Here is a 19,356-nt window from a genome sequence, read left to right as displayed (position 1 = left end):
CGGGTGAAAACGCAAAAAAAGTCGCACGCCGTCGCTGGTACGCTTTTGTCGATGACGCGTGCTCACCGCCCGTGGCCTTGGGCGGCCGTTTGCCGCGCGAACACAGCTTTGTGCGCCGCCTCTTCCTACTCGCCTGTCTGTCAGCCCGCCCGGCTGCGACAACTGCGACTGCGGCACATTCCTACCGGCGAGCTCGACACGGCATCGGGTCGTGGCGTTTGGAGATAAGAATTTAAAAAAACGACAGTGCACGTGGCTGCCTCCGCCATGGAGGCCATTGGACACAAGCTCTTTCAGCTCGGCGACCCCGAGGGAAAGGGGTTCATCGTGAGGCGAGACATGCAAGTAAGAATATATATGTATGTAATAATGCGTGGAATACGATTGTTTGGTATACAGGTCTATATGTATAGATTATGGACTTATCGTGGTGGTTGTCGCAATACTGCGATCGCGCGTTTATAATATTATTAGCCTCGGGCAAAGGACGAAGGATTTTTTGATTTTTAGCGGAAAAAATTGTTGTATATTTACAAATGCCATTAAATAATATGTAATGAAAAGTTATTATTCGCGTAGTGCGGTCTCGAACCGAAGTCTACATTATGTACGTCCGGCTCGAATTCACGCTACCAACTGAAGTTACAATATATTGTAATCATATAAAATAGCGTGAGTTAAGTGCCCGCGGTTTATCAACAGATAACACGGGATTTAAGATGAGTGAAATGACGACATACCATCGTTTATAACGTATCGACCAGGCGAATCAATCGAGTGTTTGCTACTAGTTGTAATCGTCACCATAAGTTAAAATCAAGTCGCATAAGCAGTACGTAAAGCAATAGTGTAACACTATAATAATGATCGAATCGTCAGTTTTTATTGGCGTTTTGGCCGTTTTTCGAGTCTCAAGAAACGCACGTGTCATAAGTAGCTGGTAGGTATATATATTTTTAAAAACTATCTTTCCCGTCCCGACCAATTGAAATCCCGTATAGTGTTTTTATCTGTAACGGTTGATTATCAATAGTACATAGGTACATATAATATAAAGTGACATAATTTAATATTGCACTGCACACCCTCATAACATTATCTAAGTACAGAATTATAGATTCACTACATAGACGTTACGATTTTAAAAATAACTTTTGTGTATTATCCCGTTACAATTTTTTACCCATTTTTTACCCGTGTTTTATAGATAATACGTCTTTTAAGTACCTATAGGTGTTTTTTTAAAAAAAATATTTTTATCTATCGTATATGTTTACTTATCTAGTTTAATACTTATAAGTATTATACTAGTAGCAGATCAATAAACAAATAATAGTAGAACAATAATAAGCTTAATACAATATAATCAAGTTGAGACTTATTTAACTATAATGACAATTATTTACCCAACAACCACTGTAAATCACAAAACGCAATCTTAAAAATGTATTGATTTTATATGATTATCTAGAGTAATTACAACAATTTCCATTATCGGATTATGCACATTTAATTGATATCTAATCAATTGATTAGGTTTGAGAGTAGGAATTCTGAATTTCAAAAAGTACCTATCATAAACTATCACAAAAAAAATGAATTAAATTTAAAACTAATTGTATTATTATTTATATTGGAAGTTGCCACATACGTACTAGTTTTTTTTACGCCTATAATAATGGCGAACACTTGTTTAAACACGCATGTTGTCGTACCCATTTTCCCATAGAATTCTTCGAAAACATTTAATACCAAATTTTAACGTGAACAAATATTCTTAAAAAAACAACACAATAAAAAGTTATAAAACATAATATGTGTGCTGCACATAATTATTATACTCGTATACTGTAAAATAGACACACTTTTTGAAATATTTTATTGAGAATAAATTAAACACGAGAAAAGTAAATAATAGGTTATTACAATAAAATGGGAATCAGAAATCAAAATTATAAACATCTAGGTACTTTTTCAGTGGCCCAATTCATATTAATCTCGTCGTAAGAAACACATTACTTGCAAATAATTATTAATATATATAAACATATTTACATATATAGTATTTATAATCGTTTTGGCGATCAAAGTTTCGTCCTACATACGTTTTGGCACAGGGAAATACATGGCGTATTAAATTTGATTCACTATTTTCCTCTAGCACATAAGACACAACTCAAAACCAGTCCATCGTCGGACGCACACATAATATGTAATAAATTATTTTACTGCTTCGTATTCTAAATAGGTAGGTACCTACATTTTTTTTTTTATAATGTACCCGATTATTATTAAACAACGAACAAGCAAAGATAATTATCGTAATTTGTGTCTTAACTACACAGTTATTGTCTGCACGAAAAGAAATATGCATATACGAAGGCAATGACGGAGTACATACTATTATAACATACTACGACGCCGTATAGACAATAAATAATAAAGAAAAAAACATGTATAAATTCTCATAGAACTGCACAGTAGGCACCTAAATAGTGGTGCGTACAACTAACAACATAATATTATAAAATTGAATAAACGATCCAACGCATATATTAAAGCGGCTTGTATACGGTGCATTGTCACTATACTGTATACCGTTTATAATACCTACCTACAAAACCATTGAACGCACGTACCTAAATACACTAATAACTATATTATTTATACCATTACAATTATACTCAATAGCTAATCTAGAGGTCACCTGGGAAAAGGTGGGGAGAGTATATTAAAAAAAAATATTTAACACCTGACTTTTAAGTTTTAATACTTTTAATTTTTACTCGATGAGCCCATAAGACATATACAATCTATAAACTCATCAGAATTAACTTAAAATTGTATTTTTTTAAACAAGTTATTGTGCTTACCCATTAATAATTAATTTTAGTTTTTATTTACTTCCCAAAAAAGTGTTGAATGAAAATATGCTTATAAAATACATTACTGTATACTTTTACATATCAAGTATATGTAACGGCGGTAAACCTAGAATACAAACAAATATTTGTCGCACTGCATTACAAACCACTATTTAAGAGAAACAAAGATATAATGAAGGTATATATAGATATGATGATCAAATACCTATATACTCGTAAAAAAAAGCTGAAAGTTACATCAGAATGTATTATGTTTAATAGTTAAAAATTTCAAAATAACCTATATGTAGTATAATATGTAATTGCGTATACAATGTTACATTTTAAATCAGAAATATAATTATACATTTAGAATTTATTTTAACTCATCTAAGCTGTATAATATTATAATATATTTATTCAGTTCTACCGCCAAATTATCTATTATCGTTAAAAAAAAAAATGTTTGCCTAGAAATTAAAAGACGAGCTCTCAATGACACCGGAGCAATTGGAGATCGTATTTGATACATTGGATGTCGAGCAAAAGGGTTACCTCACACTCTGTCAATTTTTGGAAAAATTCAGTGAGTACCTTAGATGATTTATGATTTTATATTAGTAGAATGCTCAGTATATTAGTATTGTACCGACAATATAACCTGTACCCATAGTACACTAGATAACTTAAAATAATAATAATGTAATTACGTTTTATTACTTTGAGCTACCTACATCAGTGACGGCTTTCTTGTGGTCCACCGTCCATCTAAAATTTGGTAGGTTTGGTTGAATGTTGAATTAAAAGAGTGACAAAATTATCAAACTCTTTTACTGAAATATTTTATCTTTGCAGTTATTCTTTATTTCAAAACCCTACACGGTTTAATAAATATTAATTGATTTAATCATAACTTAAAAATGTACACATATCTGAAGACAGAAATCATATAGCATAATAATCAACTTAAAATATAACTGCAAGCATGAAACATTTCAAACATATTTACTAGTGCAGACTTGTGCAATTTATACGTCTTAATGATACATAATAGTATATTATATATAAGTATATTCGCATACAGAAGACACAGCACCAATGAATTTCCGGAATAATCGATGGAAGGAGCAGCAAATGTTCAAATGTTCCTACACAGAAGACATACAAACACTTTTGCAAACAATTAAAGACACGAACATGATTAAATTGTAAGTTATTTACAAAAGCAAATACCAAATTTTCGTCCAACTGCAGGACCAATTTTATGTATTGTTAGATTTAATATTGTAGTAAATTGAATTTTTATCAAACTTTAAAGCAAGTATAGTATTTATGACACGTTGCAGGCTTTTAATTTTGATTATAATACTATACAAACATTATAAACATTTTTATATTATCTAATGCACATTACATTTTTAAAATTCTCATAACCCGTTTAAAATTTAAACACAAATAAAAGTCTTTTAGGTTCTCTTTATATTATTTTTTAATTTGATGATAGATCAATTCAAATACAATTCATTCTAATTTTAAATTTAACGATACAAATATTATGAGTTTATTATTTTATAAGCCAAGACAACCCATACAAATCAATTTTCGAAACACGGGTGAAGATCCATATTCTTCAATACTATACAGTGTATTGTACAAGATGATATTTATCATCAAATAATCGTTTTCTAGGTTAAATTTAAATATTTTTGAAAAATTTCTAAGTTTTTAGTTATCATATCAAATATCTAAAAGTCGTTTTTGAACCAATAGCTTAAATAAGTATAAGTATTTTTCTAGCTCATTAACACATATAATAATATTTGTTCAGAGAAATGAGTAATAACCAATTAGTTTAGTTATAAATTAATCGCCGTCTATGGTATTAATCATCGATTAATTAATCGTGTTACGATATACATCGATTGCGATGATTATTAACAATTGGTGTGTTTTCGATAGGAGCATAGGACATTTAGAGAACATATGCAAAGCAGCCTCTCAAACGGAACCAGACAGTGCAGTTTCGGTGGGCCGCGTCGAAGCGTTTCTCAGGGCACTAAACATGGACTTGATAAAGATCGTCGAACGCGACAGGGAGCTGGAAGAGATGCTGCAGAGCCGTGAGGTCCAACACCAAAACAACGTATGTTACTGATACCTACCTAATATTACCATAACTATCCTTATAAATTTATCACCTGGGTGGCAGCATTTTACCGAGTTACAATGTGTAAAAATCGCAGTGAGTAATAAGTAGCGGTAATAAATTATCAATAGCGCTCAAGTAAAGTATCAATAGTAGTTCAATTGCACTGGTTTCACTCTTGTCCCATGGTCTATTTGAGGGGTGGACTCTGGAGCAAACACTATAAATGCATAACTATACTTATCTGGATCTTTAGATCGTGAAAATAAAACTTTAAGTATTGAAAGTGTCAAATATTCAAACAAATAATATAATAACTAATAATATAGCTATATAAGTGAATTAATCGTATCGTATTTGTAGTTTGTGTCAGGGCATATTCCTAAACCTTGAGATTTATACGTTATATAACTACCAACTGACATCTGTGCCTGTGAATTTAGTCACAAATTTATTACATATACTATCATTTAGTTGTCTAATTTAGACTGCAGTAAAATGTAAAATAATAAAATATATTATTAATAATATCATTATCATTTGTTATTATAGGTAATTATATATTAGAGCATTATATAACTTTTAAATTATAGCATTTGAAGTATAATTATTTGAATCAAGTGAATATAAATATAGACCAAAATAAATGTGGGTACTCTATAGTAGTTATAACTCCACTGGTTAATGGAAAATCTGTAGGCTGTGGGTGCCACTGTAACTCTGTAAGTTATAATAACTGTTTTGTGTCGTGTGATTTTCAGATGCAAAAACTTTTTGAAGAACTCGAATCGCATTTCCGCGAAGAGCAAGAAAAGACTAAACTTGAAGTATGTATGTAACGTAGATACTACCGTATGAATAATATTAATTGCTTCATACTAAATGGAAAACCACGCGAACGGACGTTCCCGCGAAGGTGAAGTCGAGTGATTTTTACCAATCACTACTATGATACTATAGTATTAAAAATAAATTGTTTTACATTAAAAACTAGTCTTCACCTCGTTTCCAACAGTCTGCAATATTATATTAATATTAAAATGTTTTGTAAAATATTAAATTATTAAACGCTATAAATATGAAAACATGAGAAGTATATTGTTTTTTTATAAACAAAAATTGTAAAAAATTTTTGGTCTTAGTGTTTTTGATGTGACTGTGAAAATGTATTATCATTTCATTTTTTCTATTTATTTCCTATGTTGTAAATGGAAAATATCAATACGCATAATATAAACACTAATTAATATATTTATTACCTAAAGGTTATTATTAATGTCAACAGTTAACATAAGTATTTTTATTAAGATAATAATAAATAATACAATTTTTTGAAATTGCCCATTACAATGAGTAGGTATTTGTTTAAAATATCTAAAGTAAGGAATACTCACTCATAGGTCCAAAAAACTTGGCTTAGAATAGATTTCATATTAAAAATCATAATTTAAATTTTGGTGTTCGGGTTTTAATTTTAAATTTAAATTTTCATAGTAAAATGTTCGATTTAAAATTTAAAAAATAAAAACGTATGTAGGACCAAAGAAAGTTCCGGTCAGAACTAACCGCGTTGGAAAACGAACTAGCCGACAAAGAGGAAAGGTTCCGAGCCGCCGTGTCAACTAGACAGGAATTTGCGGGACAGCTAGTGGCGGCTCAACAACGTGAACTGGCAGTTATGGCGGAAAACTCTAAACTTATTGAAACTCGTGTAAGTATAATGTTGTTGAAAATCAATTGAGATTTATAACGAATGGATAATAGGTATAGGTATCATAATATTTTCAGGAGAGGCTATTGAATGATTTGGATGCAGAACGGACCAAAACCTGTAGGCTGGAGAAAATCATTGAGAGGACCAATGCAGAGTCCGCTGCAGACAATGAGAAACATTTCAAACAAGGATTCTATGTGGCGAAAAATTTGGTCTCTCTGAAAGAGGAAGGTGCGCTTAAACTTTGAAATTCTTATTAAATATATACTTACAATATATTATACGTTATTTCGTAAATAAGGTGTACATGATGTTATGATATACTTTGCATAGATAATAAAATATTATCATCATCATGTACCTATGTAATATTCATCTAACTACTTTAAAATAATTAATAAATATTACACTAAATTTAAATTTTAAATAATTAAAATAATTTTTTACACATTCAAAATATACAGTGAAACCTCCCTGAACAGACACTTCCAAGTAGCGGACATTTTTTGGGGGAACACTTTTACTGTTTGTTTTTAGAATAACCTATAAATAAGAAACGCTCGCCGTATGGATAGATTTTGATAATTATTATCTAAATATATTTTATTATAATGCGCATTTTTTATTTTTACACATTATTTTATTATATTATTAATTTTTTTATCAGAGTGAGCATACGTTTATTAATTCCATTCGTGATTTCCCATTAATTTTCATCTATCATGGGTAATATATTGACGTCCAATTTCATTTTAATATTTTACCACAGATATAATGATTATTACAAATATTTTCAAGTAAAAAATACTAATTACAAATAACATGTAAAACTAAGATATTCATAAATACTGATTTCATATTATATTATAAATTAAAACGTATTGTCATTTATTTTTATTGTGTACCTTCTTTTAAAATTTTAACTCATATATAAGCCATAACAACTAACAAACGACAAGACGTACCTATAGTTTATGCTTTTGTTAGTTATACTTTAGCTGAGATGTAACAAAGGACACAATAGATTTTTTTTTTACATATATTTTACATATACTTATACTAAACGTGCTGTAAATATTTGTTCAAATCAAGTTTATTTAATGTTTGTGTAATTTTCATAAATTGTCCATTATTTGTGTACATGGAAAATGTATGAAGACCTAATTAAAACTGTTATTTATAAGTTTAAATTTTGGTATATGAACTTAAAGTTAAATTAGTAATAAATAGGGCTCGGATTTTAAAACACATGCTTCTTTTTTTATATATGAGATAGAAATCTAATTTTTATACATAAATTCGTTTCACGTCATTCTGATTCCAAATAAACCGATTTATTTTTGCTTTTTTCGGATTTTTTTATATAAATACTTTTTTTGTTATTTTTTTTTTCAGTTATTTCAGGTGTAGAATTATTGTATGTTTTATATGCTACTATATAGTAATAATGAAAAATTGAATTAATATAAGATATGTAAAAACCCAGAATGTGGACTGAATTCCGTGGCTATACTGCTATAGGTATATTGGATTATTATATTGTTTTCGTTATCGGATTGTTTATTAAATGTATTAAACGTATAGATTGCCGATCTAAATATTACCTATTGCCTGTAGTACCTATACGGTCAGTACATAATATCGATGTCGACCATTTCAAAGTTTAAGATTTAGTATTGTAATTTGAAACCTCTTGTATGAAGTATATAAGTATGCACCGATCACTTCAGTGGATGTTTTCTATGTTAAATATTCTGTCGGACAATGGAGTCGGTTTCACTACTGAAAATGTAGGGAAATACACGGTAGTTAATTCTTTTTTTAATTTAAATAACAGATATTAAAATCTATTTTTTTATCTTAAATATTACATTTGGTCTTCACGTGTATTATGAAGTAAATTAAATAATAATATTAATAATAAATAATAATAATAATAATAATAAATATGCCTACTAAACCAGTCATAAAAAAAAATATCCGATGTCACGCATATAAAAAGTTGTTATAAATCGTTTTTTAACATATACTGGTGGTAAAAAATGAATAATAACTAAAATAGGTTATAACTACACGAATGATGAGTCTATTAAAGTAGTAGATTACTTACCTATTATAGTAGGATTGTGGTTATTAATTAAGATATAGTGTTCAAATAATAAACAGGTACCTAATCTGACATAGATTAGTTATAGTATCTAATACAACTTAGCCAAAGTTAATCAAAATCTTGGGATTACTAAAATTATTAGCATCCATATCGCTAAATGTGACAGTAAAAGTTCCAATACAAAAAATAAACCATACAGCCCTGGGACTTGAACATCCTAAACTATTCGTACCCCAAAGATCCTAATAACTTAGTATCCTTCCCTCTCATTATAATCGTGCCACCGTGCCTGTATCGGTGGGTTGTTCAGTACAGTAATCTAATATTTCAACGCTATTTATATTTTATTATAATATCATAATAATAACGGTTATGTTATTGCCCAATTGTAATTTTTGTATGTATTTCAGGACTTTTGCAACAGTTAGAAATCCTACAGGACATGAAAAACGTCCTACTGAACTGATGATGGTCGGGAGTCGTCATCATCGTTACCACTCGACTCATGTTACACTATTGATATATTTTATTATGCGCATCTACATAGACTTTATAATAATACAACATCGACAATAATATATCATCGTCATCATCATTATTATTATAATTATATTTTTTAGGATATAAATATCATACCTATATAATAATACCTAACGTTACATGTGTGCATTTTATTACATAATATATTAATATTATAGATACAATTTAGTGACAATATAAACAATTGTATCTATGTATTAAAAAATATAAAATATTTGTTATAATATAAATGAATATCTCTTAGATCCGTGTATGATATTGAAAACTATTCGAAAATTTTGATTTACGAAAAACCCGGTTAATTTTTATGTTGTGTATACTTCGAGTGTACCTACCTCATCATTGAGTACACATTCATCACTGTAATAATTTAATAAACGAGTTAAATTTAAATGCAATGATAAATTATTGCATATGAAAATAATATTCTGAGGAGAAACACCATTATCAAATGATAAATGAACACTCATCAGCATATATTTTTAATGGTATTTTATCATTTATGTATGTTGAGTAGCCGGGTAGGTATACTTATAAGTTATAATCATTTTTTTCTTTTTTTGATATACTGTAAAGCGGTGTCAATGGGATCCGTAAACATGTAGAATAGAAATTGCTTAAAATTGATCTAAATATTTTGAAAATTTTGTCGTGTATAGTCGTATAGAAAATAATGATAAGAATATAAATAATGCAATGGTGAAAAGTTTCATTTAAAATAATTATTAATATTCATAAAACTGCAACTCAATAACTAAAATAGTTATATGAAAATTCAAACTGAAAATATCTGTAAAAAATGTATCTGCACATTTGAAGAACATTAGAGAAATCTGAATCAACTCCAACAGAAGTTCGTTCTATTAAATACGATATAATTACTTTTTGAGATAATAATGAGTGTTTACTAAAAAAAAAATCACCCTGTAGGCTTAATACGTTATTATATTGCACACGCGAGTATACTAGATATAATATAACCAAATGCGTTGATATACACAATATAAAACACCTGTGTTCACAGAAAACGGACGGACGAAGTGTGGAAAATAAAATCGTAATATAATCGAATTTTGTATCATTATTTGATCGTATTCACTATATATTTTTCATATTTTTAATCGTTTTTTAAGTGATTTCGATGTATCATAGGTATTTAGTTTAACTCGTTTCAGCCATTTCACTCTGCGTCTAGTGCGATTCAAGTCTCAGATATTTTCACAAAAATATGATGCTAACGTTTACCACATTAATTACGATTTATTTTTCACCTTAATACATTCACTTCATACCTACCATATCATTATAAACTGTTTTTGTCATCAGCCGGTATCTGACATTTGCGATAGCCGAAATAAATACGACGCCGTTGACCCTTTTAGAAGAACTGCATCAGTGTTGATCGATAGTCAATAACATACCAACTGTAGCATCATGCAAGTCCGACACGTCATTGGGTTGATGCTGTTTCTGGCAGCGGTGCCGTTGCAAATGTACCTGATGAAGTATAATCAAAATTTCAAAGACTTAACATTAGAAATCGTGAAGAATTTACAGGATGGCCTACTGCAGCTGTCCAACTTCGTTGCTGGATACGTTTGGGTTGCGAGTAAGTGTTCAATTACCCGGAAATTTAAAATACTTTTTTAACTAAGTATATAAAAATGAACAAAGTTTTTCTGTTTCATTCGTAAAATTTAAATATATTATGCACTGCAGACGATTTCGATGTAGTACCTAATACAGTAATACCTATACATCTTCCACTCTCGTGAAATAAATTTATGACAACTAAAATAAACAATAAACAAACATTAAACACGGTATCAGTATAATAACAATATAAATATATATATTGATCCTACGATTATGTGATTTTATTTTGTGTCAGTCATCTTTTAGACCTAGTTGTTACTTTAAAATTTAAAGTTTAAAGGGTAAAAAGTAAAAAAAAATTACATTTTATTTGTAATTTTAATCGTAGAAATATGACATATTTAAAAAATGTACATTACAGTGTATACAGTATACATGATAAATGATTAACAAAATATTTTAATGCTTCTTATATTATTATTGAACATTTTAATCTATCTAATCTTAATAATATTTTTTTTTTATAAAATCAGAAAACTTAAATAATTAATACAAAGTTCCTCAAAAGTCATAATTTATTTTTATACTAATTAATAGAGAAAGGTTAAAACCTCGCCATTACGTATATTATTATTTTTATACAATAAAATTAAATTTAAAAAATATTAAAGACTAGTTTTGAGGTTATTATTATAATTTGTAGTATTATACTATAAATAGGGTTGTTATACTTCCCAGTTTGGATGGAACTATACCAGTTTTTAATAATATACAGTATAATAGTATAGTATCCCGTTAGAGTGAATAGTGATAAAGTGTTTGAGACGCCCAAATTCCAACTATAATATAAATATTAGCTAGTATCAAACTATTTTGTCTTCTACTAAACATCTCTATACTAGATTTAAAATATTATTTTAATAAATGATAAAATAATCAAGTCGATTATTTAATGAATTGACGAAGTCTATTTTAAAATTATTTTACCAACTCGATGACACATTATTTTATACACGATTAATTAATTTAACTTATATTGTATTACTTAAAGAAAAATAAATAACTAAAACTTAAAAACTATTTAAATAAATTATAAAATATTTGAAATAGAAAATGATACACATCTTTACTTAAAGTCGTTTTTTTTATAAATAAGCAGGCCTTATATTAAGTAGAAGAAAAAATCAATCAAAAGAGTAGTTGACTTTATGAATATGGGTAACTTACAAAAATATAATTTTTTAATGATTGAATTACTACTAAATATTTGAAATTCCTATAATTTATAAACCTAACCTTTAATAAGTAATAACTATATAAGTTTACAATCTTTAGTACTTCGATGATTGATTAATCTATATGAAATAGAAATACGAATTACGATTAGATAGGTACTATTTATGTTATCGGCTAAGCGTATCGCAACCACATATAGACCATTTTTTAAAAATATTTTTCCACTCTAAGAAAATATTAATATATAATTTATCTGTAGGGAGGATAACCTAAGTATTATAATCCAAATAAATTTCATAAAACAAACTTTTCAGTGTATTTAGGCATTAAGTAAAAATCCTTAGAATAAGCCCTGAAATAAAGTCAAATAATGATTATCATTGACTCATTGACATATGCATTATAGTGATCTACATAATGATGAGGAACACTCAAAATCAAATATACCCACAGTTTAGTAAATTCCCTGTTTTTTTATTTAAATTAACTTTGTACTTACGAAACTCATTATTGAATTATTTATTCGTTTAGTAAAAAGTAAAAATTTCTCAGTAATTTAAAAAACAATCGAAAATCAACTGTAACATTTTATAACGATTCAATTTATATGTGTGTATGTACCTATACTTTATATACAATACCAATTTATTAAAAACTACAAATACTAATTAAATATTTATAATCAATTGCAATACAATTACAACACACTATACCTACAATTTAAATTTAACTTATTTCTATGACACATTAGAGATATTAATAATATATTTAATATTTACTAAATAGAATTTAAAACTTCAAAATAGTAAGAAATTAAAAAGTATCTATTACACCTCATTACTGTGATAACGGGTATTATTTTAACTGTTGCCATAAATTTAATTTAATAATATTATTTATTAATAATCTATATATGTAAAATAATGAAATATTAATCACACGGCATTATAAATAGGCAAATTAACTACACTTTTGTTGTGAATTCGTTTTTAACTCAAATATATTGTTTATCGTCGCGCGTCGGCGTTAAATATTACGCAGATCCTATTAAATTATTATTTAATTTTAATTTTTATATTTTAAATAAACTAGATATTTTATCATGTTTATAATATTGTAGTTTTATATTTTATAAATTATGTAAAACAAATAAGTAATTTACATATTATATAATAATTACAACATATACGAGTATATACAATACATAATTTACACCCTTACCCACTCCATTTATTGTATAAATCTGTTTAAATATTCAATTTTTTTTTTTTAATTTAACATCAAAAGCTTAAAAAGAAAATGTAAGTACAAGCTAACTTTAAAAAAAAAAAAACGAAAAATTCCAAATGCTTATAAATAGGTGAAAAGAAATCTACTACTTGAAAATTAAACCAAGAATAGAAAATGATATTATTAACAAATAATGATATTGAAATAATTTGACCAATCTACTATATTGAATGCTTAATTTAAATAACTTATACTTTTACTCACTTTTTCAAGAAAATTACCTGCATAGCACATACGAGTATTTAGGTTTATCAGAATCATTGGAAGATGATTCAATAGAAGACCAAGAAATACCAGAAAACTCAATTCGAAATTTTAGACCACCTCATTTAGAATTCAGAATTGGAAACGTAATATTGATGCATACTATGATCCCTGGTATTGTTGTCGGATGGAACATTGATATAACAGTGAGTCTTATTTATTTATTTTTACTTATTCAACAAAACTGTTTATTTCAATATATCAATAATATAAAATGACAAACACAATGAAATCGTACTATCATAGACATATTTAAACAACCATAATAGTTGTTTATGTCTTATGAGTACTATAGATCAGGAGTTCTAAATATAGCACTCGAGTAGTCATATCTATCCCACCAACTACGGCAAATAATTCATAAATTGTCTATTAATATTATCAGTTTTTTAGAAGTAATACGCCATATGACACCAAATTAACGTAGTCAAGTAAGAAACATATACTACACCAAGTCAAATCACACATTTCACTCTATATACAAGAGCATTTATGACCATTTAAAACTAATATAATTTTAAGATGTTATCCATCGAGTTTCTATTTTGTATCTTCTAACTATAAATTAGTGAAATTTATTAATACATAGACCTGTCAGTAGTTAATACTATATAATTTACAGGTCTATGTTAATTCATGATTACAAACATTGTAACCCATAGCATAATTAGTTATTACATAGGCCTCGATCAAAAATAGCTTGACGTACATAATAAATTTACATATTTAAATTAAAACTATTATTTATTATTGTTGATTGAATAATTTCTTATTTTATTTCATTAGGATCTTACCAAAGAACCAGAATACTTGGTATTGACAGAATTTCATGAAAAAATGATGAAAATAGACCAAGACAAAATTATAATTCAATTAGAAAATATTAAGGTGATGTCTTAATTTCTGTACAACACATTGCCCAATATAAAATAAAACTGTACATTTTAGATAAACCACAAGGACATAAACAAATATTTTGAAAGTTTTGATGGAGTTAAATACATACCAAATAAATTTTTAAAAAAGATGTACCCAAAAGATTAAGTTCACTATCAAGCCAACTGTACAAATAAATTGGCAATAAGTAATAACAGTTATCAGTATATTACCAAAATGTAAGGAACTGGATATTATGGAAATTTGTAAAAAAATAAATAAAATAAAAACAAAATGATTTCATTTGCATTTGCTTTCTTTTAAATAAAGTGTCTAAAAATGTCCATATAAAAAAAAATACTGAGGTTAATTAATTAAATTTTTGGATCTGTAAAATGAAGCATGGGTTGTCTTGGAACTTAGAATGTTTAGTATTCTTCACCACCTTCGCCTTCTCCTTCGACGGAGTCCATGCCAACCTCTTCGTAATCCTTCTCGAGAGCAGCCAAATCTTCACGGGCTTCAGAGAATTCTCCTTCTTCCATACCTTCTCCAACATACCAATGGACGAAAGCACGTTTGGCATACATCAAGTCAAACTTGTGGTCCAATCTAGCCCAAGCTTCAGCAATAGCTGTGGTGTTGGACAACATGCAAACAGCACGTTGTACTTTGGCCAAATCACCACCAGGTACCACAGTTGGGGGTTGGTAATTGATACCAACTTTGAAACCAGTTGGACACCAGTCAACAAATTGGATGGTCCTCTTGGTTTTGATGGAAGCAATGGCAGCATTGACATCCTTGGGGACGACATCACCACGGTACAACATGCAACAAGCCATGTATTTGCCATGACGTGGGTCACATTTCACCATTTGGTTGGCTGGTTCAAAACAAGCGTTGGTGATTTCTGATACGGACAATTGTTCATGGTAAGCCTTTTCAGCAGAGATGACTGGGGCATAAGTGACCAACGGGAAATGGATACGGGGGTATGGGACCAAATTGGTCTGGAATTCAGTCAGATCGACATTAAGGGCACCATCAAAACGGAGAGAAGCAGTGATTGAAGAAACAATCTGGCCAATGAGACGATTCAAGTTAGTGTAAGTTGGACGTTCAATATCAAGATTACGACGGCAAATGTCATAGATGGCTTCGTTATCAACCATGAATGCACAGTCGCTGTGTTCAAGAGTTGTGTGAGTAGTTAAGATGGAGTTGTATGGTTCAACTACAGCAGTAGAAACTTGAGGAGCTGGGTAGATGGCGAATTCTAATTTACTCTTCTTTCCGTAGTCAACGCTGAGTCTTTCCATCAACAAAGATGTGAAACCAGATCCAGTACCACCTCCGAAAGAGTGGAAGATCAAGAAACCTTGAAGACCAGTGCACTGATCAGCCAATTTCCTGATTCTGTCCAACACAACATCAACAATCTCTTTTCCGATAGTGTAGTGTCCACGTGCATAGTTGTTTGCAGCATCTTCTTTACCAGTGATCAATTGTTCAGGGTGGAACAATTGACGGTATGTGCCAGTTCTTACCTCATCTATAATTTAAATGTAAATTAGATTTTTTAATAGAAATTTTATATTTTACTACCAACTTACCGACAACAGTGGGTTCGAGATCAACAAACACAGCTCTTGGCACATGTTTGCCTGAGCCAGTTTCGCTGAAAAAGGTGTTGAAACTGTCATCTCCACCTCCAATGGTCTTGTCAGATGGCATTTGACCATCTGGAGCAATTCCATGTTCCAAACAGTACAATTCCCAGCAGGCATTACCAATCTGGACTCCGGCTTGGCCAACGTGTACAGAGATACATTCACGCTATAAAAATAATATAAATTAAAATAACAATCGGTTTTCAACAAGTTTTTTAAAAAAGAAAAAATTTGACATCAAAATAAATATCCAACTGAATAATATATAAATTGATAATTAAACAGTTAATATATAGTAGCTAGAACACACAAAATGGCAATGTTAATACAGAGATTAATAAACCAAGTATGTGAAAAATGTAGAAGATTTACATAGAAATATTTAGTATCTTCACAACCAACATTAATATTTTATAACTAAAAAAAATTTCTTTGCTATATATTAAAATATAATTAAAAAAAAAAAAAAGAAATTACTCAATTGAAGCACCTCAAATATCATTCACTTTAGAGACTGATTCAAATTTTTAGATTAAAATAATAAATTTAAATAACTAATAAAATAAAAAATAGAATTAGATCTGTAAATTAATGAAAACATAGGAAACCATATGTATAATTAAAGATACTGATAATTTATAATTGATCAGTTAATTAAATGTAACATTTGTATTACCTACTTATTTTATAAAGATTAAAATGTTAAATAAATAAGGAAAAATATCTTAAATTGTTTACAACTTAATGTAAATGTAATATAGGTCTCTCATGACTTTCTTTTTAAATTGTTATACCTCAGTAAAAACTAATGAAACTACAACAGAACCAATTTAAATAAGAGTTCCCCTCCAAGTAAATATTAAGAATAGGTAGGTAAATTAGCCTAGATATTTATAAACAAACTACAGCAAAATTAATACAAAGGTAGTTTTAATTAACAAGCAACACTTGAATGAGTTAAAAATTAACGTAGATAAAGAATTCAAAAATTGATTAAATCAGTTGGATATCAAAATCCTAAAAAAACCACTGGAAACCATACAAATTTGGATTCATATTACAAAAATAATTACACAAGTAAAATATAACATGTCAAGTAAGGAGTCTGCCTATATTAAAAAATAATTCATCTTGAATAAATAAAATATGTCTTAAAGGACTTATAGAATAATAAATAACAATTTAAAAAAAAAAACCTACATTCAGTGTGCAGGCGCTATCATTAAAATCAAAACTTCAACTGTCTCTCAAGTAGGTAATAAAATACATGATAATAATCAACATTAACCAAGGCACGCCACGAACTCTCACAAAAGTAAATATAACGATTATGACGCTCTTACAATTCGTGAGTCGACAAGACCAGAGTCTATGATAATCAAAATCCAAGTCCGTCGAATTTAGTCTCGATCAAATTTAAACAACTTGGATACCTATATAGGTTTGTCAATTGCATTTCAATGAACTCCGAACGCGAATCACGTCGGTTTGAAAAAATTGCCACATTGGCCGAACATGCACACTCACGGCTCCCGAGTAACGGTTTCCCGTGCGGAGTTCGGGTCACGCCCTTCCGGTCGCACGTCCGACTCTCGATGATCGAAAGCGGACACGAAAAACAACGGTTAACGAATGTCGGTCAGAAATACAGTAAACCGAAGTAATCGGCCAAGATGGTCACATAAAAACATATTATAAACTGACCACAAAGCACGGACGTGTCAAGATGGCGCAGAGACTGTAACCGTTTTTAGATGAGCGTAAACGCGTAACGTGCATAAAACGAATAATAATTTCGACGACGATTTATCTTACAACACCGGGGTAAATCAAAAATCGTTTACTTACCATTTTGAAGTTTGAGTGTTTTCGTTGGATAGGAACGAACGGTTGAAGTTATAAAACTTTGAGTATTATGTCAGACAAGAAGCGATCGAAGCAGCTTCGTTCACGTCCAAACACAAATTGACGCACAATGGCCGACGGCGCCCGTGTTGTATGCTCCGAAACTCGTCTGCAGACCGACGACGCGCTGTTCGGCACACCGGCAATGCGGTGCCTACGCTTCCCACCGCATCCGCACCGCTTGCCGTGAATCACCAACGCACACGCAACGAACGTACCCCGCCCCTCACCGCACCCGTACACCTTTCGGTAAAAGTCCGTTAAATTATTTCCTTTTTAATTTTTTATCGCTCTCGCTCCATCTCCCTCGGCAGTCTGTCCGTCCCGTACTCACTCTCGTTTACCAGCCAATACTGCGCCTCGCCCCGACGACTCGATATGACAATAATACAATATATATATTATATTTATTTATATTAATTATGCTCTAAGCATCTTATCGGAATCCAATTAAAATATTGAACAAGCCTTTGACCGAGTTAAATGTTTAACGGTCATATTCGAGATCGGTTCTGTTTGGCCATTTGAATTTGATGAATATCATTAATGCCGAGGAAAGTGAAAGATCGTGTTACATATTGTACAGGAACTTTTGTTTTCCACGTACGACTGCTCTTGTCCATAACAGATAAATACGTATTATATTACCTTAGTTGCGTCGGTTACATGTACCGATGTACCCGTGTATCTTTGATCCCGCAATGTACCATTATGACTTGCAACATTTTTATTATACAGCGCTAAATGTATTAGACATTTACAAATTTGGTACTTACCTACTAACTATAATTTACAAATTTGTAATATTTATATTTGATAAAAAGCAACTTGCTTCGTAGTATTATGATTATTTATCTATAATTTTTATATTCTTATATTAATACATTATTTAAAATTAAATTATCTTCAACAACCTAAAGCATTCGATTAAATGCAATGCATTTAATGCATACAATATGAATGTAATACGGCAAGCCTATAACTGCAATAGTGAAGTATAGTTACCAAAAGGGTTACTAATATTACAATGTACACCAACCTTTTTTTCATCTTTATTTAAATCCAACTGACATGCCATCATTAACAATGACAGCACACGTATCAATTACCATATTAGTCATATTAGTAATGACTTATTGCTA

The 19,356-nt window shown here is 29.6% G+C and overlaps 3 protein-coding genes across 5 annotated transcripts; 2 read left to right on the top strand and 1 right to left on the bottom strand.

The window, feature by feature from the left end:
* Positions 1-129: 129 nt before the first annotated feature.
* LOC114120711 (EF-hand calcium-binding domain-containing protein 4A-like) lies at positions 130-9,432 on the top strand. 3 transcript variants are annotated; one of them, XM_027982713.2, is made up of 8 exons: positions 130-345; positions 3,339-3,450; positions 3,949-4,072; positions 4,824-5,007; positions 5,772-5,837; positions 6,548-6,721; positions 6,799-6,955; positions 9,245-9,432. In XM_027982713.2, exons 1-8 carry the CDS (start codon positions 268-270, stop codon positions 9,298-9,300), a joined length of 951 nt encoding a protein of 316 aa, XP_027838514.2. In that variant the 5' UTR covers positions 130-267; the 3' UTR covers positions 9,301-9,432. The 3 variants fall into 3 exon arrangements, with proteins under 3 accessions (XP_027838514.2, XP_027838516.2, XP_027838515.2); XM_027982715.2 differs by lacking the exon at positions 130-345 and adding an exon at positions 753-940; XM_027982714.2 differs by lacking the exon at positions 130-345 and adding an exon at positions 2,879-3,063.
* A 153-nt stretch (positions 9,433-9,585) lies between these two features.
* On the top strand, positions 9,586-14,945 carry LOC114120710 (uncharacterized). The gene is made up of 4 exons (XM_027982712.2): positions 9,586-10,983; positions 13,710-13,906; positions 14,547-14,648; positions 14,709-14,945. Exons 1-4 carry the CDS (start codon positions 10,809-10,811, stop codon positions 14,802-14,804), a joined length of 570 nt encoding a protein of 189 aa, XP_027838513.1. The 5' UTR covers positions 9,586-10,808; the 3' UTR covers positions 14,805-14,945.
* LOC114120708 (tubulin alpha-1 chain) lies at positions 14,935-18,326 on the bottom strand. The gene is made up of 3 exons (XM_027982711.2): positions 18,158-18,326; positions 16,253-16,475; positions 14,935-16,191 (listed from the first exon to the last, which is right to left on the bottom strand). Exons 1-3 carry the CDS (start codon positions 18,158-18,160, stop codon positions 15,065-15,067), a joined length of 1,353 nt encoding a protein of 450 aa, XP_027838512.1. The 5' UTR covers positions 18,161-18,326; the 3' UTR covers positions 14,935-15,064.
* Between the last annotated feature and the right edge of the window lie 1,030 nt (positions 18,327-19,356).

Source organism: Aphis gossypii, chromosome 2 (assembly GCF_020184175.1).
Source record: "Aphis gossypii isolate Hap1 chromosome 2, ASM2018417v2, whole genome shotgun sequence".
In the NCBI taxonomy this organism is placed as follows: Eukaryota; Metazoa; Arthropoda; class Insecta; order Hemiptera; family Aphididae; genus Aphis; species Aphis gossypii.
This window is presented reverse-complemented; position numbering and strand designations above follow the sequence as displayed.